Here is a 19,371-nt window from a genome sequence, read left to right as displayed (position 1 = left end):
ATAATTATTTTATACATTAATACTCATACATAATATATCTCTAGTTCAAAAATTCTTATTTCTCAACCAGAGTATAATAACAATAATCAAATGGCCAAAGTATCATCTCCATATATATGTCCCACGGAGAAAGAAAACACTAGAGAACTCTTTTTATATGGATAAAAGAACGGAAGGAATTTAAGAGTTCAAAATTACAAGTCAGGTTATATATAATAAATTCTATGCTTGTCCTCTACCAACTAACAATAAAAATGAAATTCTTTAAATAGTACAAAATGTCGTCACTCGATTCACGATTAATTTCCACAATTAAATAACCAAAGACTCCAAAAGTAGCCATGAAGTGGCATCTATATATAATTTGCAAATTAAAAGTTTCATCACTAATAAATTAGAAAGCAATTATGCTAAGTCAAATAAAGATCACGAAAACTAACTTTGTTGATTATATTACATTCTCAACGCGGACCTCTAGATCATCTTGCTCTTCTTGTTGTAACTGGTTGTTATTGACATCAACACGTGGCGAGGGTCCCGTGTTGGTGTAAGTGGGAATGAATCTGAGGCGTTTATGAGGAAGAAAAAGCAATAAACTACAAAAGGTAGGATTTGAATCACTGGCCACTTGAAAAGAACTAGGAAGCAGCTAAATGAGGTTTGGTAAGAAAGCTTAGTTCACATAGAATTTATTTAACACCATGTTTTTATTTTTATTTATTTAACACACCAATATAAATAAGGTGTGCAAATAAAGAGTAGAAAGCAGGTCAAAATGCATGAGCAATGTGCAAATAATCAGCTAGAGTAAGTGTTGGGATTAAGAAACAATTCCTAAGAAAGTTAACAATTCCTAAGTCTAAGATTAAAACATTAGTTAAGTATAACAACAATTAAAATGAGTAAAGATTGCATACTTGAATGAGATCAAAGACCATGTGAGGCCAATTAGGCTAGAGTAAGTGTTGGGATTCCTAATCAGCTTCCTCCAAACCATCATCAAGATGAGTCTTGTCATAACACTAGTAGGTGGCATGTTGGTTGGTTTGGACTCACCTTGAGCTCTATTTTTGAGGTGAAGCTCAGCTGTGGAACTGATGCGTGAGCATCTTGTCTATCTTTTCCTAGTGAATTTGCATTTAAATTGTTGAATTTAATTAAGAATTAATTATATTTTAGCCACTATGGATGCTATTTTGAGTTTTGTACAATACTGTTTATTTTAGGTAGCATTTGGCGAAATTTGATGGAGTTTCTGCAGAGAAAGAGAAGAAGCCAAGGAGATGACCAGCGAATACCGACGCGGACGCATGGCTCACGCGATCGCGCGGAATGGAGGAAATCGCAATGACGCGATCGCGTGCCTAACGCGATCGCGTGGACTGGAATATGCACAAATGACGCGAACGCGTGGACGACGCGGACGCGTCACATGCGCCACGTGCAGAAAATGCAGAAAAACGCTAGGGGCGATTTCTGGGCTGTTTTAACTCAATTTTCAGTCCAGAAAACACAGATTAGAAGCTGCAGAATGGACAGAACAAGTGGTCCCCACCCATCAACTGAAGATCTGTTAATTAATTCAAATTTAAATTCAAATCTTAAATTAGGAAAAGATATTATTCTAAGTTTAATTTTAAATATTAGATTTTAAATTTATTATGATTAGTTATAAAAAGGGATCTGATGCCATCAGATTGTAGCTCGGTACATTTTTACCTGAATCCTTATTTTCTCTTTTCCATGAGCAACTAAACCTCCACTGTTAAGGTTAGGAGCTCTGTCTATTGTATGGATTGATAATATTATTTTTCTATTTTAATTCATGTTTTGATTTATATTTCAATAATTATTTTCGTTCTTTATTTTATGAATTTGGGTGGAACGGAAGTATGACCCATGTTCTATTTGAGTTCTTGTAAAACTTGAAAAAGCTCTTTACTTGAACAATAGCTTGAAAACATATTATCCTGAATTTCTAATTGTTTGTATTTAACAGGATACGTGACATATAATCCCTTTATCTTTGAATAATTAGGATTCTTGTGGCATATAAACTAGGATTCGATCATCACCCTCTAATTGGAATTAATTGACCAAGGAATTGGCAGTTGATGAATTTTAGAGGAGACTAGGAAGGTCTAAGGAATTAGGGTCTAGTCATAAATAGTTTGCCATGAATTAAATCTTGCATAATTAAAATAGTTAATAAGAAAAGTCAATCCAGAAAATAGATAACTCTGAAGCCTTAACTGCCTTCTCCATAATTCCCAACTTAATTACTTGCCATTCTTCAATATTTTTTATATTATTTAATCTCTTTTCTACTGCATCTCAACACCAATTTTTGTTTGTCTAACTAAGCCTATCAAACACTATTGTTGCTTAGTCCATCAATCCTCGTGGGATCGACCCTTACTCACGTAAGGTATTACTTGGTACGACCCGGTGCACTTGCCGGTTAGTAAGTGTGGTTGTAAAATACTGCACCAAGTTTTTGGCGCCATTGCCGGGGATTGACTGTGATTAACAACTACTCATTGTTTGATTGTTTAGATTAGATAATTTTCCTTTTTACTAGTTTTATTTTATTATTATTAATTTTTATTTTTATTTTTATTTTTCATTTTTGTTTATTTTTTATTACAAAAAAAATTTTCATTTGTTCTCTCGTTCACGTCCCTTCCCCCTATCCCCTGTGTTCTTTTATTTCAACTTCTTTCGATTTTCCTTATTTAAATCTCGTCAGTTTTTTTTTCTTTTTAGTTTATTTTATTTTTTTTATTTTTTATTTTCATTTTTTCTTTTCTTCGTTTTACTTTGTTTTTTTTTATTATTCTTATTAATTTTTTTTACTTTTTATATTCTATTAGTTTTATTTTTATCTTTTTATTTTTATTATTTTACATAGATTACCTCACAGGGACTTCTCTGCACTCTGACGTAGAGAGTCCCATTTTTTTCTTGTTTTCTGCTTGTGTATGCGCAGGAACAGAGACAAAGAACATCTCTTAGACTTTGATCCTGAACCTGAAAGAACTTTCAGGCGACGTTTACAACAAGCAAGACTTTGCAAGACTGAAAAATCTACTATGGCAAATAATAACACTAATGCCAATGTGGTAAATCCGAATGGGGATGATCAGCAGAGAAGAGTGCTTGGCTCTTATTCTGCCCCTACTGCGGATCTCTATGGAAAAAGCATTGTGGTGCCTCCTATAACTGCAAACAACTTTGAGTTGAAGCCACAATTGGTCACTCTGGTGCAACAAAACTGCCAGTATCATGGACTTCCTCATGAAGATCCAAATCAATTTATTTCTGATTTTCTGCAGATATGTGATACTGTGAAGACAAATGGAGTAAACCCAGAGGTGTACAAACTCATGCTTTTCCCATTTGATCTGAGGGATAAAGTAAAGCTATGGTTAGATTCCCAACCAAAAGAGAGTTTGAATACTTGGGAAAAGGTTGTTACAGAGTTTCTCACTAAATTTTTTCCACCAAAGAAGCTGACTAAGCTTAGGTTGGAGGTTCAGACCTTCAAGCAGAAGGACGGTGAAACTCTTTATGAAGCTTGGGAGAGATACAAGCTACTGACTAGGCAATGCCCTCCTGACATGTTCTCCAAGTGGACCCAACTGGATATCTTTTATGAAGGCTTAGGAGAGATGTCAAAGATGAGCCTAGACACTTCTGCAGGCGGTTCATTGCACAAGAAGAAGATACCAGAGGAGACTATTGAGCTGATTGAATTGGTTGCAAGCAACCAATATTTATACTCATCTAACAGGAATCCTGTGAACTCTGAGGCCGCTCAGAAGAGAGGCGTGTTGGAAATAGAAGCTGTTAATGCTCTTCTTGCTCAGAACAAGCTTATGTCTCAGCAGATAAATCTACATACTCAACAGATGGGTGGCATGCAAGTCTCAGCTATCAATACTCAAAATCCACCCCAAGATACCTCCTATGACAAGACAGGTAACTTTATGCAAAATGATAATTATGATTATGCTCAACCCTCTTCTGAACAGGTGAATTACATGGGGAGTGGTCCTAGAAATCCCAACAATGATCCATATTCTAAGACATACAATCAGGGATGGAGGAATCACCCAAATTTTGGGTGGAGAGATCAACATCAGAGACCTCAGAACTTCAACAATAGTTCTCAGGGTGGTTTTCAACAGAACAACCATAATAACCACCAATTTCAGTCTGAGCAACAACAACCACCTCAGCAGGCAAATTCTAAATCCCAATAAGATTCTAAATGGGAGATGATGATGAGTTTCATACAAGAAACCAGAGCCTCCATTAGAAACTTGGAGGTACAGATGGGTCAAATGAGCAAGCAATTACCTGAAAGGTCTTCAAATACATTCCCTGGTGATACAGTAGTGAACCCAAGAGAAGATTGCAAGGCCATTCAATTGAGAAGTAGTAAGGTAGCTAGTTCTGAGACTAAGGTCAATGAAGATCTAGTTGAAAAGGAAGCTCTAGAGGAGAAGAAAGAAGAAGTAGAGCACGCCTCTTCTAAACGTGCAGACAACCCATTTCCTGACTCTCTTGACACTTATCCCACCTTGCCAAAGGCCCCTGAATACAAGCCAAAAATGCCATATCCTCAGAGGCTTCAGAAGGCGTCCAAAGAAAAGTAATTCTCTAAATTTTTAGATGTCTTCAAGAAGCTGCAGATCAACATCCCTTTTGCAGAGGCTCTGGAGCAAATGCCTCTCTATGCTAAATTTATGAAAGAGTTGTTGACACACAAGAGGAATTGGAAGGAGCAAGAAACCGTGGTATTAACCAAGGAATGTAGTGCTATTATTCAACACACCCTTCCTAAGAAGATGCCAGACCCAGGGAGCTTTGTCATTCCTTGCACCATTGGAGAAGTCGGCATTCAGAGAGCTTTATGTGATCTTGGAGCTAGCATTAACCTCATGCCACTTTTAGTGATGAAAAAGCTTCAAATTGAGGAGGTAAAACCCACTCGTATTTCTCTTCAACTTGCTGATCTTTCTATTAAATTACCTGTGGGTGTAGTTGAAGATTTACTTGTTAAAGTAGGACCATTTATTTTCCCTGTTGAATTTTGTTATATTAGACATGGAAGAGGAGGTAAAACCCTCTATTATACTTGGTAGACCCTTTTTAGCTACAGGTAGAGCTCTGATTGATGTACAAAAGGGTGAATTAACCCTGAGGGTCAATGAAGAACAGGTGGTCCTAAATATTTTTGAAGCCCTCAAGCACCCCAATGATTTTGAGGGGTGTATGAAAATAGATATTATTGAACCACTTGTTCAAGAAGTACTGGAAGCTGAGGTACTTGATGATGTTCTGGACCCTGATTCTTACTACGAATTAGTTGAAGTTGATGATTCACCACCCCAAAAGGAGCTGATGAACACGCCAATAAAGGAGGAAGCCCCCAAGCTTGAGCTCAAACCCTTACCACCTTCTCTGAAATATATGTTTTTGGGTGAAAATGATTCATATCCAGTGATTATTAGCTCTTCTCTGAAGCCTGAAGAAGAGGAGGCGCTTATTTCAGTGCTTAGGAGCCATAAAACAGCTCTTGGGTGGACCATTAGTGACTTGAAGGGGATTTGTCCAACCAGGTGTATGCACAAGATCCTTCTTGAAGATGATGCTAAACCAGTTGTGCAACCACAAAGGAGACTCAATCCAACTATGAAAGAGGTGGTCCAAAAAGAGGTAATGAAATTATGGGAAGCATGTATTATTTACCCTATTTCTGACAGCCCTTGGGTAAGTCCTGTGCAGGTAGTTCCCAAGAAAGGAGGGATGACAGTGATCAAGAATGAAAAGAATGAGCTTATTCCTACAAGAACAGTCACAGGATGGAGAATGTGCATAGATTACAGGAGGCTCAACACTGCTACAAGGAAGGATCATTTTTCCCTCCCTTTCATTGATCAGATGCTTGAGAGGTTAGTTGGTCATGCTTTTTATTGTTTTCTAGATGGATATTCTGGATATAATCAAATTGCAGTAGACCCTCAAGATCAAGAGAAGACAGCATTCACATGCCCCTTTGGAGTATTTGCTTACAGGAGAATGCCATTTGGTCTTTGCAATGCTCTAGCAACTTTTCATAGGTGTATGCTTTCAATTTTTTCTGAAATGGTTGTAAAATACCTCAATCGTATAAGAGCAATGCGCGCGACCGCGTGCCCCACGCGGCCGCGTCGCTTGCGCCGCCCAGTTTTCTCTCTCTCCCAATCCTAATTCTCTTTTATTCTTTTATCCTTTTATTTTTTTTTCATTTAAATATTTGTCTCTTCTATTTTCAGTTCTTCTTTGCTTGAGGACAAGCAAACCTTTAAGTTTGGTGTTGACACTGCGCTTATAGGTTTTCTAGTACAAAAGGGAGGCGAATCATCTTCACGGAGGAACACAACCTGAAGAATAAAACGACCGCTAGGATAATTAGGTGGTTGAGTTCCTTTCATTTTTATTCCTTCCCTCTTTTCTATATTATGTTCCGGTTTCCTATTATTTTTCTTTGTTTGTTGTATGATCCTTTATTAGTTAGAATCCTAGGACTAGTTTAGTTTTCATTTAATTGCTTTAATGCTGAAAAGATGTTTCCTGTACCACTCACTGAACTTGAATCTAAAAATAAAAGAAAAAGAAGTGATGTATTGCATGAGAAATTGAGTTAATTTTAAAAATAGTCTGATTTACTTAAATGTGGTGGTATTTTCTGTGATTTTGAATACATGCATGAACAGTGCATAGTTTTTGATAGTGAAGTTTATGAATGTTAAAATTGTTGGCTCTTGAAAGAATGATGAAAAAGAAAAATGTTATTGATAATCTGAAAAATCATAAAATTGATTCTCGAAGCAAGAAAAAGCAGCGAAAACACAAGGCTTGCGAAAAAAAACATTATATAAAAAAAAATAGCAAGCAGAAAAAGCCAATAACCCTTTAAACTAAAAGGCAAAGGGTAAAAAGGATCCAAGGCTTTGAGCATTAATGGATAGGAGGGCCCTAAGGAATAAAATCCTGGCCTAAGCGGCTAAATCAAGCTGTCCCTAACCATGTGCTTGTGGCGTGAAGGTGTCAAGTGAAAAGCTTGAGACTGAATGGTTAAAGTCGTGATCCAAAGCAAAAAGAGTGTGCTTAAGAACTCTGGGCACCTCTAACTGGGGACTCTAGCAAAGCTGAGTCACAATCTGAAAAGGTTCACCCAGTTATGTGTCTGTGGCATTTATGTATCTGGTGGTAATACTGGAAAACAAAATGCTTAGGGTCACAGCCAAGACTCATAAAGTAGCTGTGTTCAAGAATCAACATACTGAACTAGGAGAGTCAATAACACTATCTGAATTCTAAGTTCCTATGGATGCCAATCATTCTGAACTTCAAAGGATAAAGTGAGATGCCAAAACTGTTCAGGATTGCAGTTGTAAACCCCACTATAAGAGAAGACATGGGCTTAATCGAACTCTCATTCTCATGCAAATTCACATCCTAAGCTTATATTAGTTTTGGTTGCTTGAGGACAAGCAACAGTTTAAGTTTAGTGTTGTGATGCGTGAGCATCTTGTCTATCTTTTCCTAGTGAATTTGCATCTAAATTGTTGAATTTAATTAAGAATTAATTATATTTTAGCCATTATGGATGCTATTTTGAGTTTTGTACAATACTGTTTATTTTAGGTAGCATTTGGCGGAATTTGATGGAGTTTCTGCAGAGAAAGAGAAGAAGCCAAGGAGATGACCGGCGAATACCGACGTGGACGCATGGCTCACGCGACCGCGCGGAATGGAGGAAATCGCAATGACGCGATCGCGTGCCTGACGCGATCGCATGGACTGGAATCTGCACAAATGACGCGAATGCGTGGAAGACGCGGACGCGTCACATGCGCCACGTGCAGAAAATGCAGAAAAACGCTAGGGGCGATTTCTGGGCTGTTTTAACTCAATTTTCAGCCCAGAAAACACAGATTAGAAGCTGCAGAATGGACAGAACAAGTGGTCCCCACCCATCAACTGAAGATCTGTTAATTAATTCAAATTTAAATTCAAATCTTAAATTAGGAAAAGATATTATTCTAAGTTTAATTTTAAATATTAGATTTTAAATTTATTATGATTAGTTATAGAAAGAGATCTGATGCCATCAGATTGTAGCTCGGTACATTTTTACCTGAATCCTTATTTTCTCTTTTCCATGAGCAACTAAACCTCCACTGTTAAGGTTAGGAGCTCTGTCTATTGTATGGATTGATAATATTATTTTTCTATTTTAATTCATGTTTTGATTTATATTTCAATAATTATTTTCGTTCTTTATTTTATGAATTTGGGTGGAACGGAAGTATGACCCATGTTCTATTTGAGTTCTTGTAAAACTTGAAAAAGCTCTTTACTTGAACAATAGCTTGAAAACATATTATCCTGAATTTCTAATTGTTTGTATTTAACAGGATACGTGACATATAATCCCTTTATCTTTGAATAATTAGGATTCTTGTGGCATATAAACTAGGATTCGATCATCACCCTCTAATTGGAATTAATTGACCAAGGAATTGGCAGTTGATGAATTTTAGAGGAGACTAGGAAGGTCTAAGGAATTAGGGTCTAGTCATAAATAGTTTGCCATGAATTAAATCTTGCATAATTGAAATAGTTAATAAGAAAAGTCAATCCAGAAAATAGATAACTCTGAAGCCTTAACTGCCTTCTCCATATATTATTCCCAACTTAATTACTTGCCATTCTTCAATATTTTTTATATTGTTTAATCTCTTTTATACTGCATCTCAACACCAATTTTTGTTTGTCTAACTAAGCCTATCAAACACTATTATTGCTTAGTCCATCAATCCTTGTGGGATCGACCCTTACTCACGTAAGGTATTACTTGGTACGACCCGGTGCACTTGTCGGTTAGTAAGTGTGGTTGTAAAATACCGCACCAGGAACTTGAACCAAGCTTTGAAAGCACTGGCCCTTCCTTGTCAACACCATTAGCAACTGTTCTGTTACCATAGTGCCCAAACTCTTCATAATCTAACCAAAACAAAGTGGAAATAAAATATACACCCCACTGAGAACAAAAGAAAATGACATACAGTAGCATATAAGAGACTAATTAATAATATTATTATTGTTATTATTAAAGATTAAAGATACCAACCAAATAATAGGAAGAGAACCAAAAAAAACATGAGAGCCCACAATAATAGGAGATGTGAACATGAAAAAGGGAATAGAAACAAAACAAAGACCTAACAAAACCCCACACTCCAACTTTGAACACCAACAACCATTTATCTTTAGACAAGGGACAAAAGAAACATGCATGGTTGCAAAACAAAAACAAGAAAAGTTCCAAGGGGCAATAAATGATAATAAGCACTATCATCTGCTTGACGGGTTTCTTCTACCTTTGTTCTTCTAGAGGAAATTAGCCTGGAACCCGTTTTTTCTTAGTTTGTAGAAGACTTTTAGTTGAAATGACCCCAAGGGGGGGGGGTTTGCATAATCAAAACAGTGTCTGGATTGGGAGCCCTGCAAGTAATATTAAAACAAAAAGCTGACAGTAAGATTCAAATGAATCTTAAATTCATACTTGAGGAATTAAAAAAAGAGTAAAAATTGTGGCAAAAGCAAACTCTGAAAAGGAAACCGTATAGAGGGACAAAGAAGAAAGTATTATCTCTTTTGTTGTAATTGAAGATTCTATACCTGTGATAAGCACAATAGGAAACCATTTTTGTTGTCTGTTTATCATTTTTCTCCGAAATGTGCAACTGCATTTAAGCAGAAAAATTTAGAGAAAAAAAAGTCTCTAAATTATCTATAAGAAAATGCAACATGTCAACTAAACATTAGTCATGATGCATAACACTGAAATCCAAATATTAAGTGGTTAACAACAATTCGCAAATGGAAGCTCGAAATAATAAATAAAAAATAAAAACTAGAGTTGATCCGACCTCCATTCGGTAGCCAGCCCTTGATGCACACATGGCATGGAAATAAGTAGAAGACTTGCAACATTGTGTGCATGAACCATGAATTCGCTTACAAATAACACGAATCTGAAATTCAACAAACACAATTTAAATTAACATAGGCATAAAGAAGGAACAAGAGACGTCAAATGAAAACCATTTAGGAAACCTGTAGTCTACATCTTTTTACAATTACGTTTTCTAAACAAACTGGGTATTGATATCTCACCTTAACAAAAGAACTTGATGGAATACTAAGAATACCCAAAGCAGGCTCCATCTTCTTATCACTAGCAAAAGCCACTTCAGGCCGAAACCAAGCACAAGTGACATGAACCCATAATGTGTCAATATCTGTTGGCTTTAGAGCACCACCTAAGGAACAATAACACATTAACATAGTGAGGATAAAACAACTTTACTAAAGCTTCAAGATACTATAATATAATTTTATAGCAATACATAAAAGAGAGGAGGGAAAAAAACGAGTTCCAGCCTAATCATGCAAATTAAGAGATATGTCAACTTAGAGTAGGGAAAAAAAGATAAGAAGCTTAACTATTTCATTTTTAGCCATTCAAAAAACCACCAATAAGAGGAACTAAAAGATCAGGGAGCAAAGAAATGATGCTTGACATTCAGATAATGCCCATAGGGATTTGATATTCCCTTCTGTTGTTCACTACAAGCTTTATTTTGCATCTATCACATGCTTCATGTACAACATAAGAACATAGTTAGAGAAACTTACCATCTTCAGTTTCCTGAGTTCACCCGGTCCTTATTATTTTATTTCAGTTCACCCAAATAAACAAAAAAATTGCAGACTAAACACATCACTAGAATAAGGAAAAACTAACAAAACAGAACATCTCCCTTTTCACATTTGGATAAGAATGAAACATTAAACCAAATAAAACACCAAAACTGAAAATTTTGAACAATTAAATCAAACCATCAATACCAATAAACAAGAATTAAACAAAATCAAAACCCTAACCGTGAATGCTTGAAGTATCGAAACCCTAACCATCAATACCACGGCGCTGCAAATATTGAACGTGGCTGACAGTCGGTACTGACGGGTGGCGAGGAGGAGGATTGAGGGATGGAAACAGAGGTGCGACGAGTAAAGGAGAGGGAGATGGCAGCACGACGACTTCAGAGAGGGAGACACAATGCGACCGGTGTTGAGCCATGGAGGGACACGGAAGGGGTGCCGACGCAGGGTTATTGGGAGCGAGAGTGACAGCGCCAGCGAAGAACGATCACTGCTCCTGAAGGAGGAGGAGGAGGAGGAGGAGAGGAGGAGGAGGAGGAGGAGAACGACCACTGCTCCTTGGTGTTTAGCCATGAGAGCGACGACGAGTCCACCACCGCTGCTGCTGTCCTGCGTGTTTGCGTGAGAAGGATGGAGAAGGAGACTCGAATGAAGAAAATGAGGGAGAGAGGGAGGCACTGCTGCTGCGCGTGAATTAGGGTTAGGGGGATGGTCGAATGGGTAATAAGAAGCGTGCCAAAAAATAACAAGAAAAAATTAAATCTTTTTGGAACTTTTTGGCCACGCTTTTGAAGCGTGCCAAAAAAGTTACAAGAAACGGCCACGCTTTTAAAACGTCACTATAACAAAACTTTGTTGCCACGCTTTAAAAGCGTGCCTGTTTTCCTCTATGGCTATGCTTTTTAAGCGTGGAAAAAAAAAGCGTGGCCAAATCTCGAATCAATTGCTACTCTCATAAAAGCATGACCGTAGATCTTTTTCGCCATGCTTTTTAAGCGCAGCAAGAAAAAAAGTGGCCAAATCTCTAATCTATTGCCACCCTCTTAAAAGCGTGGTCATTGACCACTTTTGGCCATGCTTTTAAAGCGTGGCAAGAAAAAAGTGTGGCCATAGGCCTTTTTTCTTGTAGTGACAGGGTCGTCAGGCTGAACGGTTTCGTTCTGTTGCTGAGCTTCCTCGTTTTGTGGAGCATCCTCATTTTGAGGAGGTTGTGTTTTGATATTCTGAGGAGTTTCATATATGTGAGTCGGGCCGGAGTGATGCTCCTCATCTTCTTGCTGCTCGCGGCGGCCATTATTATGTTCTACCCGAGTATTAGCCAACTCGGCCATTTGATTTTTCAGTCGCTAATTTTCCTCCGTCATGCGTTGGTTGGCTTCGGCCATGCGTTGATTCATTTGTTGCAACTCCGTTACCATTCGAAGAAGTTCGGATGGGGTAAGGGGAGGTGCATTAGCCATTTGCAAATGCGAAAATTCTGAGACCGATGAATTATGAGTGATTTTATGTATTCGGCCCACGGTGGGCGCCAATTTGTTCTTGAGTGGGTATCTGAACTTGAGTTCGGCTACTGAGGGCCTCGTCCAAGCTATGATCTCAGGCTGGCCGAGCTTCTCGTCTCAGAGTATTCCACGTCGTCAGTGATGCGAGAAAAAATGGGAGAGTGTACCTGCAAAAGGCACTCCAATGCTTAAGTCAGTATAGTGAGTTTTTCTTTTTTCATGTCCTTGAAAGATACAATGTCTTACCTTTTATAGTCAAACTTAGCTGTTACAATTTTTGTCATTATTCTCATTAAATGACGTTATATTTAAGTTCAGGGCCAGTTTATAATGTTCGAAGCGATTCTGTAATGCCCCGGCCGAGTTATAGCAGATAAAGCCGATTTTGTAACGTTTCGGCCGAGTTATAACATATAAAGCCAATTTATACTTATTGTAACGGCCGTATCAATAATATTATGAATTTTTAATTTATTTATATTTTAAATTAGGAGGTTGAAAGAAAATTATTAAAGATCTCTCACAATAAGTAGAGATGTCAACAGAGCGAGGGAGAGCGAAATTGTCCCATGCTGAAACTCCAAACTTCTTTCCGTCTTCGTCCCGATTCTTCCCGTTGAGGAAGATTGTACTGAATCTCCATTTTTTATTTTTCCACAGTTTTCATGACATTTTCTTTTGATTTACACTTTGCAAACCATAATTTGTTCTAATAACAAATCAAGAAACAACTTTTGTTCGCTACTTCTGTCCAAACCATAGTTTGATAAACAATAAAAGAAAAATCATGATTAATGTTACTCAAATATGCTAAAATAAGTTTAGAAATACTCAATTATATTTTTACCCTTTAAACCATAGTATGAGCTTTCTCAACATCAAACCAGACACAAGATGAAGCCACCACGAACCTAAGTATACTCAAATTATCACCCTACCCTAATCTCCCACAACATGAACTAATAATAGTGCTTACAGCATCTACTAATACCATAATCTCCCACAACAAGAACTCACCGATTTCCCAAAACAAGAAGCTCTGCCTTAGCAATTTATCTGCTCAACCCTTGCAAGATAAGTAACTTAATAAAAAGTAGTACATTTTCTGTCTTGCATAAAGAGCACTCCAACAAGGATCCAACCAAAACTAGCCCCAATGTCAATGTCAGAATACAAAATACACATGAATATAAGTTAAATAATAGTAACTAATTTGGCGCATTGTATTTTTGAACTGTATAACTGCTACTCTAGCAGACAACAATACTGCCATTAAAAAATAAAGAAAAAATGATACCAAAACTTCATTAATTGAGATCATAAAACTTGTCAAGTTGCAATAATTGCCATCTACATATATGTATATGAATAGTGGTATAAGAAGAAAATTACCAATTACCTAAAATGAAAGAAGCTACAAGTTCAACTAATTAATCAGAACAAAACCTCCGAGACAATCCAGAACCCTATGCTCACAAACGCGAACCGGCCGGACCGCCGGCGAGGAACGAGAGCAATCCGGCATTGCGAGGCTCCAGGTCATCAAGGAAAAGATCCTCCGGTACACGGAACGCGCCGTGCAAGCACACGACGGCTAAACCAACGGTGAGGGAGGAGATCAAGAGAGCACCGACACTGGTGACGAAGACGACAAAGACGGTGAGGACGACGAGGGCGGCGACGGTCTCCCGGTCGGAGAAGCTACGGCCGAAGAGGAGGAGTGGCTGGTCAGAGGGGCGGAATAGGTAGAGGATGGACCACGCGGCGAGGAGAGAGAGAAGCACGAGGAGAGAGAAAGGGTGAGTGACGAGTGAGAGAGCAAGTGCGAGTGCGATTAGGGTTACGTAGTTGACGCGGAAGTAGGAAGCGTTCTTGCGGATCCGGGAGTATGCGTCGGAGAGGGATTCGGGTCGGGCAAATGAGCTCCGATCGAGGAGCTCCGACCAGGGGCGGCGGTCGGAAAAGCCTTGGCGGAGGGAGGAGCTGAGGCGGGGGATGAAGGCGCGGAATGCGAATGTGGCGATCGGGGGAGTGGCTGGGGCAGTGTGGGCGTGTGGAGTGGAGATTGGGAGAGGAGGCGATTCGGCCATTGGAGGCTTGTGAATCTCCGAATGGCGCGTGAGGTGGTTTGGCACAGTGTTGGAGAAATGGGGAGGGCAGTGGAGAGTGAAGAACGACGAATTATTATTGATGTTGTGATGAAGGGCGTGTTTCGTGGTGTCCAGGGACGATGATTCGGGAAAGTTGCATGGTATTGTCAAGAGGGTTATTCATGAAGAACTACTTTTGGTTATTACTATACAGTATTAATATTTAAAATAAAATGTACATAATTTAATTTTGATGGTAGATTAAAAATCTTCTATACATTATTTAATCTAACTATATAGTTTTTATCAGCAAAAATAATTTCTTTTACACGTATATTGTATGAATAATTATTTAAAAGAATAAATTTAATTAAATAAATATATGAGTAAGAGTATATCTAAAAAAATTATTCAGAATCCAAAATTATACATAATATAAAGTATTATATAAATAAATTATGTATAAAATACAATGTTATCATTTTGTAAAGACGTGTGCTGCTAGGATTTTATGTGCACGAGAGTGAGTATGTCCTACAAAGATTTTGTGTGCGTGAAAGTGAATACGAATCCTAGTATATAAAAACTCAGTTTCGTAAATTGGAAGGTAAAAAAATAGAATGGGTGATACATAATGTCAGATTGTGAAAAGAAAGAATCTGAAAGACCCAAATCCGTATCAAGATATGGATGAGAAATTGGTGTTTCTAAAGGAAGAAGATATAAAGGAAGGTATGGACGACTGTTCACGGAGCTTAATCGGATGTAAAATGACGAACAGAGGATTTGACATGGGTACATTCGAGGGAGCGTTTACTGCAATCTAGAATCACTTTTCGAAGGGTTTCGAATCAAAACACATGGAGACAGTATCTACTAATTTTTCTTTGCAAAGGAGGTTGATTTGATCAGGGTAAAAACTGGCTTTTTCTAGCTCTTTAAACAATTTCTGATACACCTCAGAAGGTGGAGGGCTGATGTAAGGATTGATCAGGAAGATTTTTCAAGGACTGCCAAAGAATTGATCACATTTCTGGACTTTACTATGAGTTTGTGTGTTTTTCTGTAATTTCAGGTATTTTCTAGTTGAAATTGAGGGACCTGAGCAAAAATCTTATTCAGAGGCTGAAAAAGGACTGATGCTGTTGGATTTTGACCTCCCTGCACTCGAAGTGGATTTTCTGGAGCTACAGAAGCCCAATTGGTGCGCTCTCAATTGCGTTGGAAAGTAGACATCCTGAGTTTTCCAGTAATATATAATAGTCCATACTTTGCCCGAGATTTGATAACGCAAACTGGCGTTTAAACGCCAACTTTCTACCCTATTCTGGCGTTAAATGCCAGAACTGGCATAAAAGCTGGAGTTAAATGCCCAAACTGGCACCAGAGCTGGCATTTAACTCCAAGAAAAGTCTCTACATGTGAAAGCTTCAATGCTCAGCCCAAGCACACACCAAGTGGACCCGGAAGTGGATTTCTGCATCATTTACTTATTTCTGTAAACCCTAGGCTACTAGTTCATTATAAATAGGACCTTTTACTATTGTATTTTCATCTCTGGAACACATTATGTAACTTTTACGTTCTGAGACCTCCATGGGAGGCTGGCCACTCGGCCATGTCTACCCTATTTTCACTTATGTATTTTCAACGGTGGAATTTCTACACCCCATAGATTAAGGTGTGGAGCTCTGCTGTTCTTCATGAATTAATGCAATTACTACTGCTCTTCTATTCAATTCACGCCTACTTCTTCTCTAAGATATTCATTCGCACAAAACATGGTGAATGTGATGATCAAGTGACACTCATCACCATTCTCAACTTATGAACGTGTGCTTGACAACCACTTCCGTTCTACCTGAAAACAAGCTTGAATGTGTATCTCTTGGGTTTCTAATCTAAGATTAATTATTGGCAGCCATTCCTGAGATCCGAAAAGTCTAAACCTTATCTGTGGTATTCCGAGTAGGATCTGGGATGGGATGACTGTGACGAGCTTCAAACTTGCGAGTGTTGGGCGTAGTGACAGACGCAAAAGGATCAATGGATCCTATTCCAACATGAGTAAGAACCGACAGATGATTAGCTGTGCGGTGACAGCGCATTTGGAACATTTTCATTAAGAGGACGGACGGTAGCCATTGAAAACGTTGATCCCCTAACATACAGGTTGCCATAGAAAGGAGTATGAATGATTGGATGAAGGCAATAGGAAAGTAGAGGTTCAGAAGGAACAAAGCATCTTCATACGCTTATCTGAAATTCCACCAATGAATTACATAAGTACTTCTATCTTATTTTCTGTTTTAATTATATTTTAATTATCAAAATCCCATAACCATTTGAATCCGCCTGACTGAGATTTACAAGGATGACCATAGCTTGCTTCAAGCCGACAATCTCCGTGGGATCGACCCTGATAAACCCATATTTCATGAGTTCTTTTGTGCTTAATTTGAGTGATTTATACAATCCTTCACCTACTTATTCACATTAATTGCATGGTTTTACTTTCCCTTCCTTATTATGTCATATTGTGAAAAACATGTTTCCTAAGCTTTAAAAATTAATTATTTTAATTACCTTTATTTCCATTCGATGCCGTGATTAGTGTGTTGAGTAGTTTCAGATTTTCTAAGGCAGAATGACTTAAAGGATGGAAAAGGAAACATACAAAATAGGAAGGAGAAGGAAAAACGGAGCTTTAAGGAAACTGGTATCCACGCGACCGCATGGACGAAGCGATCGCGTGCCAAGCATGAATCAGCAGCGACGCGGCCGCATGACTGACGCGACCGCGCGCCTTAAGCAGAACGCACATGACGCGGTCGCATGACTGACGCGACCGCGTGGCAAGGAAAAGCTCCAAATGACGCGACCGCGTGACCCACGCGGACGCGTGACAGAGGCCACGTATCAGAATTTACAGAAAACGCCCCCAGCGATTTTTGAAGCCCCTTTTGGCCCAGATCCAAGTGCAGACAGCATAGACCAGAGGTTATAAAGTGTGGGAATGCACCCATTCAAAAGAGAGCTCGCATATTTTATTTTTCAATGATTTAGATTTAGTTGAGAGGGAGATCTTCTCCTCTCTCTCTTTTAGGATTAGGATTTAGGATTTCTTCTTGCTTTAAGAGTGACTCTCAATCCAGGTTTTACGTTTCTTTGTTTTAGCTTCCTTTTTACTTTTATTTATTTCAGCACTTGAATTGATCAGTGAATTTATGAATTTCTTCCATGTTGCAAACCGTTATTTGAATTAATGATAATTGAGGTATTTTCAGTTTATGATTGTTCTCTTTGATTTAAGTTACCATTGCTTCCCATCTAAGGACATTTTTTACTATTCCAGCAATTTTACTTTTTCCCCTTTTGGTCCTTGAGAAGACGACCCGAGGTTTGAATACTCGGTTAACAATTTTTAAAGGGGTTTGTTACTTGTGACACCCAAATGTTTGTACGAAGGGATTTTTGTCGGTTTAGAGACTATATCTACAACGCAACTGTTTCTATGAATCTCTTTACTGGTAAAAATCCTAACGTCAAAATGGCGCCGTTGCCGGGGAACTGCTAACGTGTGCCTTATTATTGGTTATTGTAAATATTTTTCTTTTGCTTGCTTATTTATTTTTGTTTTTCCTTTTTATCTTTATTTGCTACTATGAACTCTCACCCCTCTCGCTTTGAGTTTGGTTCTAATATTGTTAAAGGAAATAGAAGTTACAGCAGGAATGTGCATCAAGGTCAGACCAATCAAGGATGGATGGGACCAAGAGGATCTAATCAACCTTTTTGGCAGCAACACCCTCCAAGATATCCTGGACAAAGACCATTCTACTGTGCATACCCAGCTGAAAGACATGGTGGACAACCTTGTAACTACCAACAAGCCCCACCCCATGCATATAAGCCATCCTTTCAACATAACCTCGAACCACCACACTCACAAGCTTCTCTTCACCATTCGCCACCATATGATCCTTCCTTACCCCAATACCAATCCAATCACTCCCAATCACCACCACTTTCCTTTGTATCATGTCCAAGTCTAGCAACCCGAGAAGCAGAGGATCGCCTAAAGGAAACAGTAATTAAATTTCAAACAACCATTCAACAACTGGAGCAAGCGATAATTCAATGAGCTTCTAGGCACTCAAATACACAAGGATCAGCCACAGCTCCATGTGGACAGCCCAATGAAGAGCGTAGCATGAAGGAGCTACCAGAAACTCCAGTGGACAAGACAGAGAATGAATTTGTACTAGAACAATTAGAAGAAGCTGTCTTTGTTCAAGAAGAAGAGTTGGTTGAAGACCTAGGAGATGCTGAACTTCCATGGAAATCCAAAATTGAGGAAAACTCCGTCCAGGATGCTACAGTTGATGCTAAGGAGGATACCGTACAATCTCCAAGGCAAGTCGTTTATAAGGAATCAGACGGAATAATCCAAGAAGCAAATTCCCTTGATGATGATAGTCACAAGTCTAGCTCTCTTAGTGATGAACTTGCATCTGCAAGTGAATTCTCTGAGATCGAAGAATCTTCCCCAAGTGAATATCACTACAAGAAAAACACCCATTCAGGTACACTTGAAAAGTGTAGCCAAAAGTGGAAAAAAATGATGCCTTAGGCTACGGCTACGCTTTTTGGGCTACGGCTACGCTTTTTGGGGTGATTCCTATTCGGCCGTTGCCTATTCTCAAAGGCTACGCTTTTCTGCACCAAGGGCTACGCTTTTGGCGTTTGGGAATAGGCTACGCTTTTCAAGTGATGCTGTCCAGGACCAAAGGCTACGCTTTTCAGCTTTCATTCTTCCAGAATAGGCTACGCTTTTCAACGCTACTGCATCACTTATAAAGCGTAGCCACATTCTATACCATAGCTACTTTTTATAAGCGTAGCCTTAGGTCCCTCTTTTTTTTTTATATATATATATACTATAGCTACTGTATATAAGTGTAGCCTTAGGTCTCGTTTTTTTTTTTTTT

General features: G+C 38.5%; 1 protein-coding gene and 1 non-coding gene across 2 annotated transcripts; both read right to left on the bottom strand.

Moving 5' to 3' along the window:
• Positions 1-3,518: 3,518 nt before the first annotated feature.
• On the bottom strand, positions 3,519-3,622 carry LOC112787808 (small nucleolar RNA R71). The gene has a single exon (XR_003195198.1). It is a non-coding gene; the product is annotated as a small nucleolar RNA R71 (small nucleolar RNA).
• Positions 3,623-13,762: 10,140 nt separating this feature from the next.
• On the bottom strand, positions 13,763-14,516 carry LOC112784040 (PRA1 family protein B3-like). Its single transcript, XM_025827130.3, has one exon. The coding sequence runs from the start codon at positions 14,378-14,380 to the stop codon at positions 13,763-13,765; it is 618 nt and encodes a 205-aa protein (XP_025682915.1). The 5' UTR covers positions 14,381-14,516.
• Between the last annotated feature and the right edge of the window lie 4,855 nt (positions 14,517-19,371).

Source organism: Arachis hypogaea, chromosome 20, assembly GCF_003086295.3.
Source record: "Arachis hypogaea cultivar Tifrunner chromosome 20, arahy.Tifrunner.gnm2.J5K5, whole genome shotgun sequence".
Lineage (NCBI taxonomy): Eukaryota > Viridiplantae > Streptophyta > Magnoliopsida > Fabales > Fabaceae > Arachis > Arachis hypogaea.
This window is presented reverse-complemented; position numbering and strand designations above follow the sequence as displayed.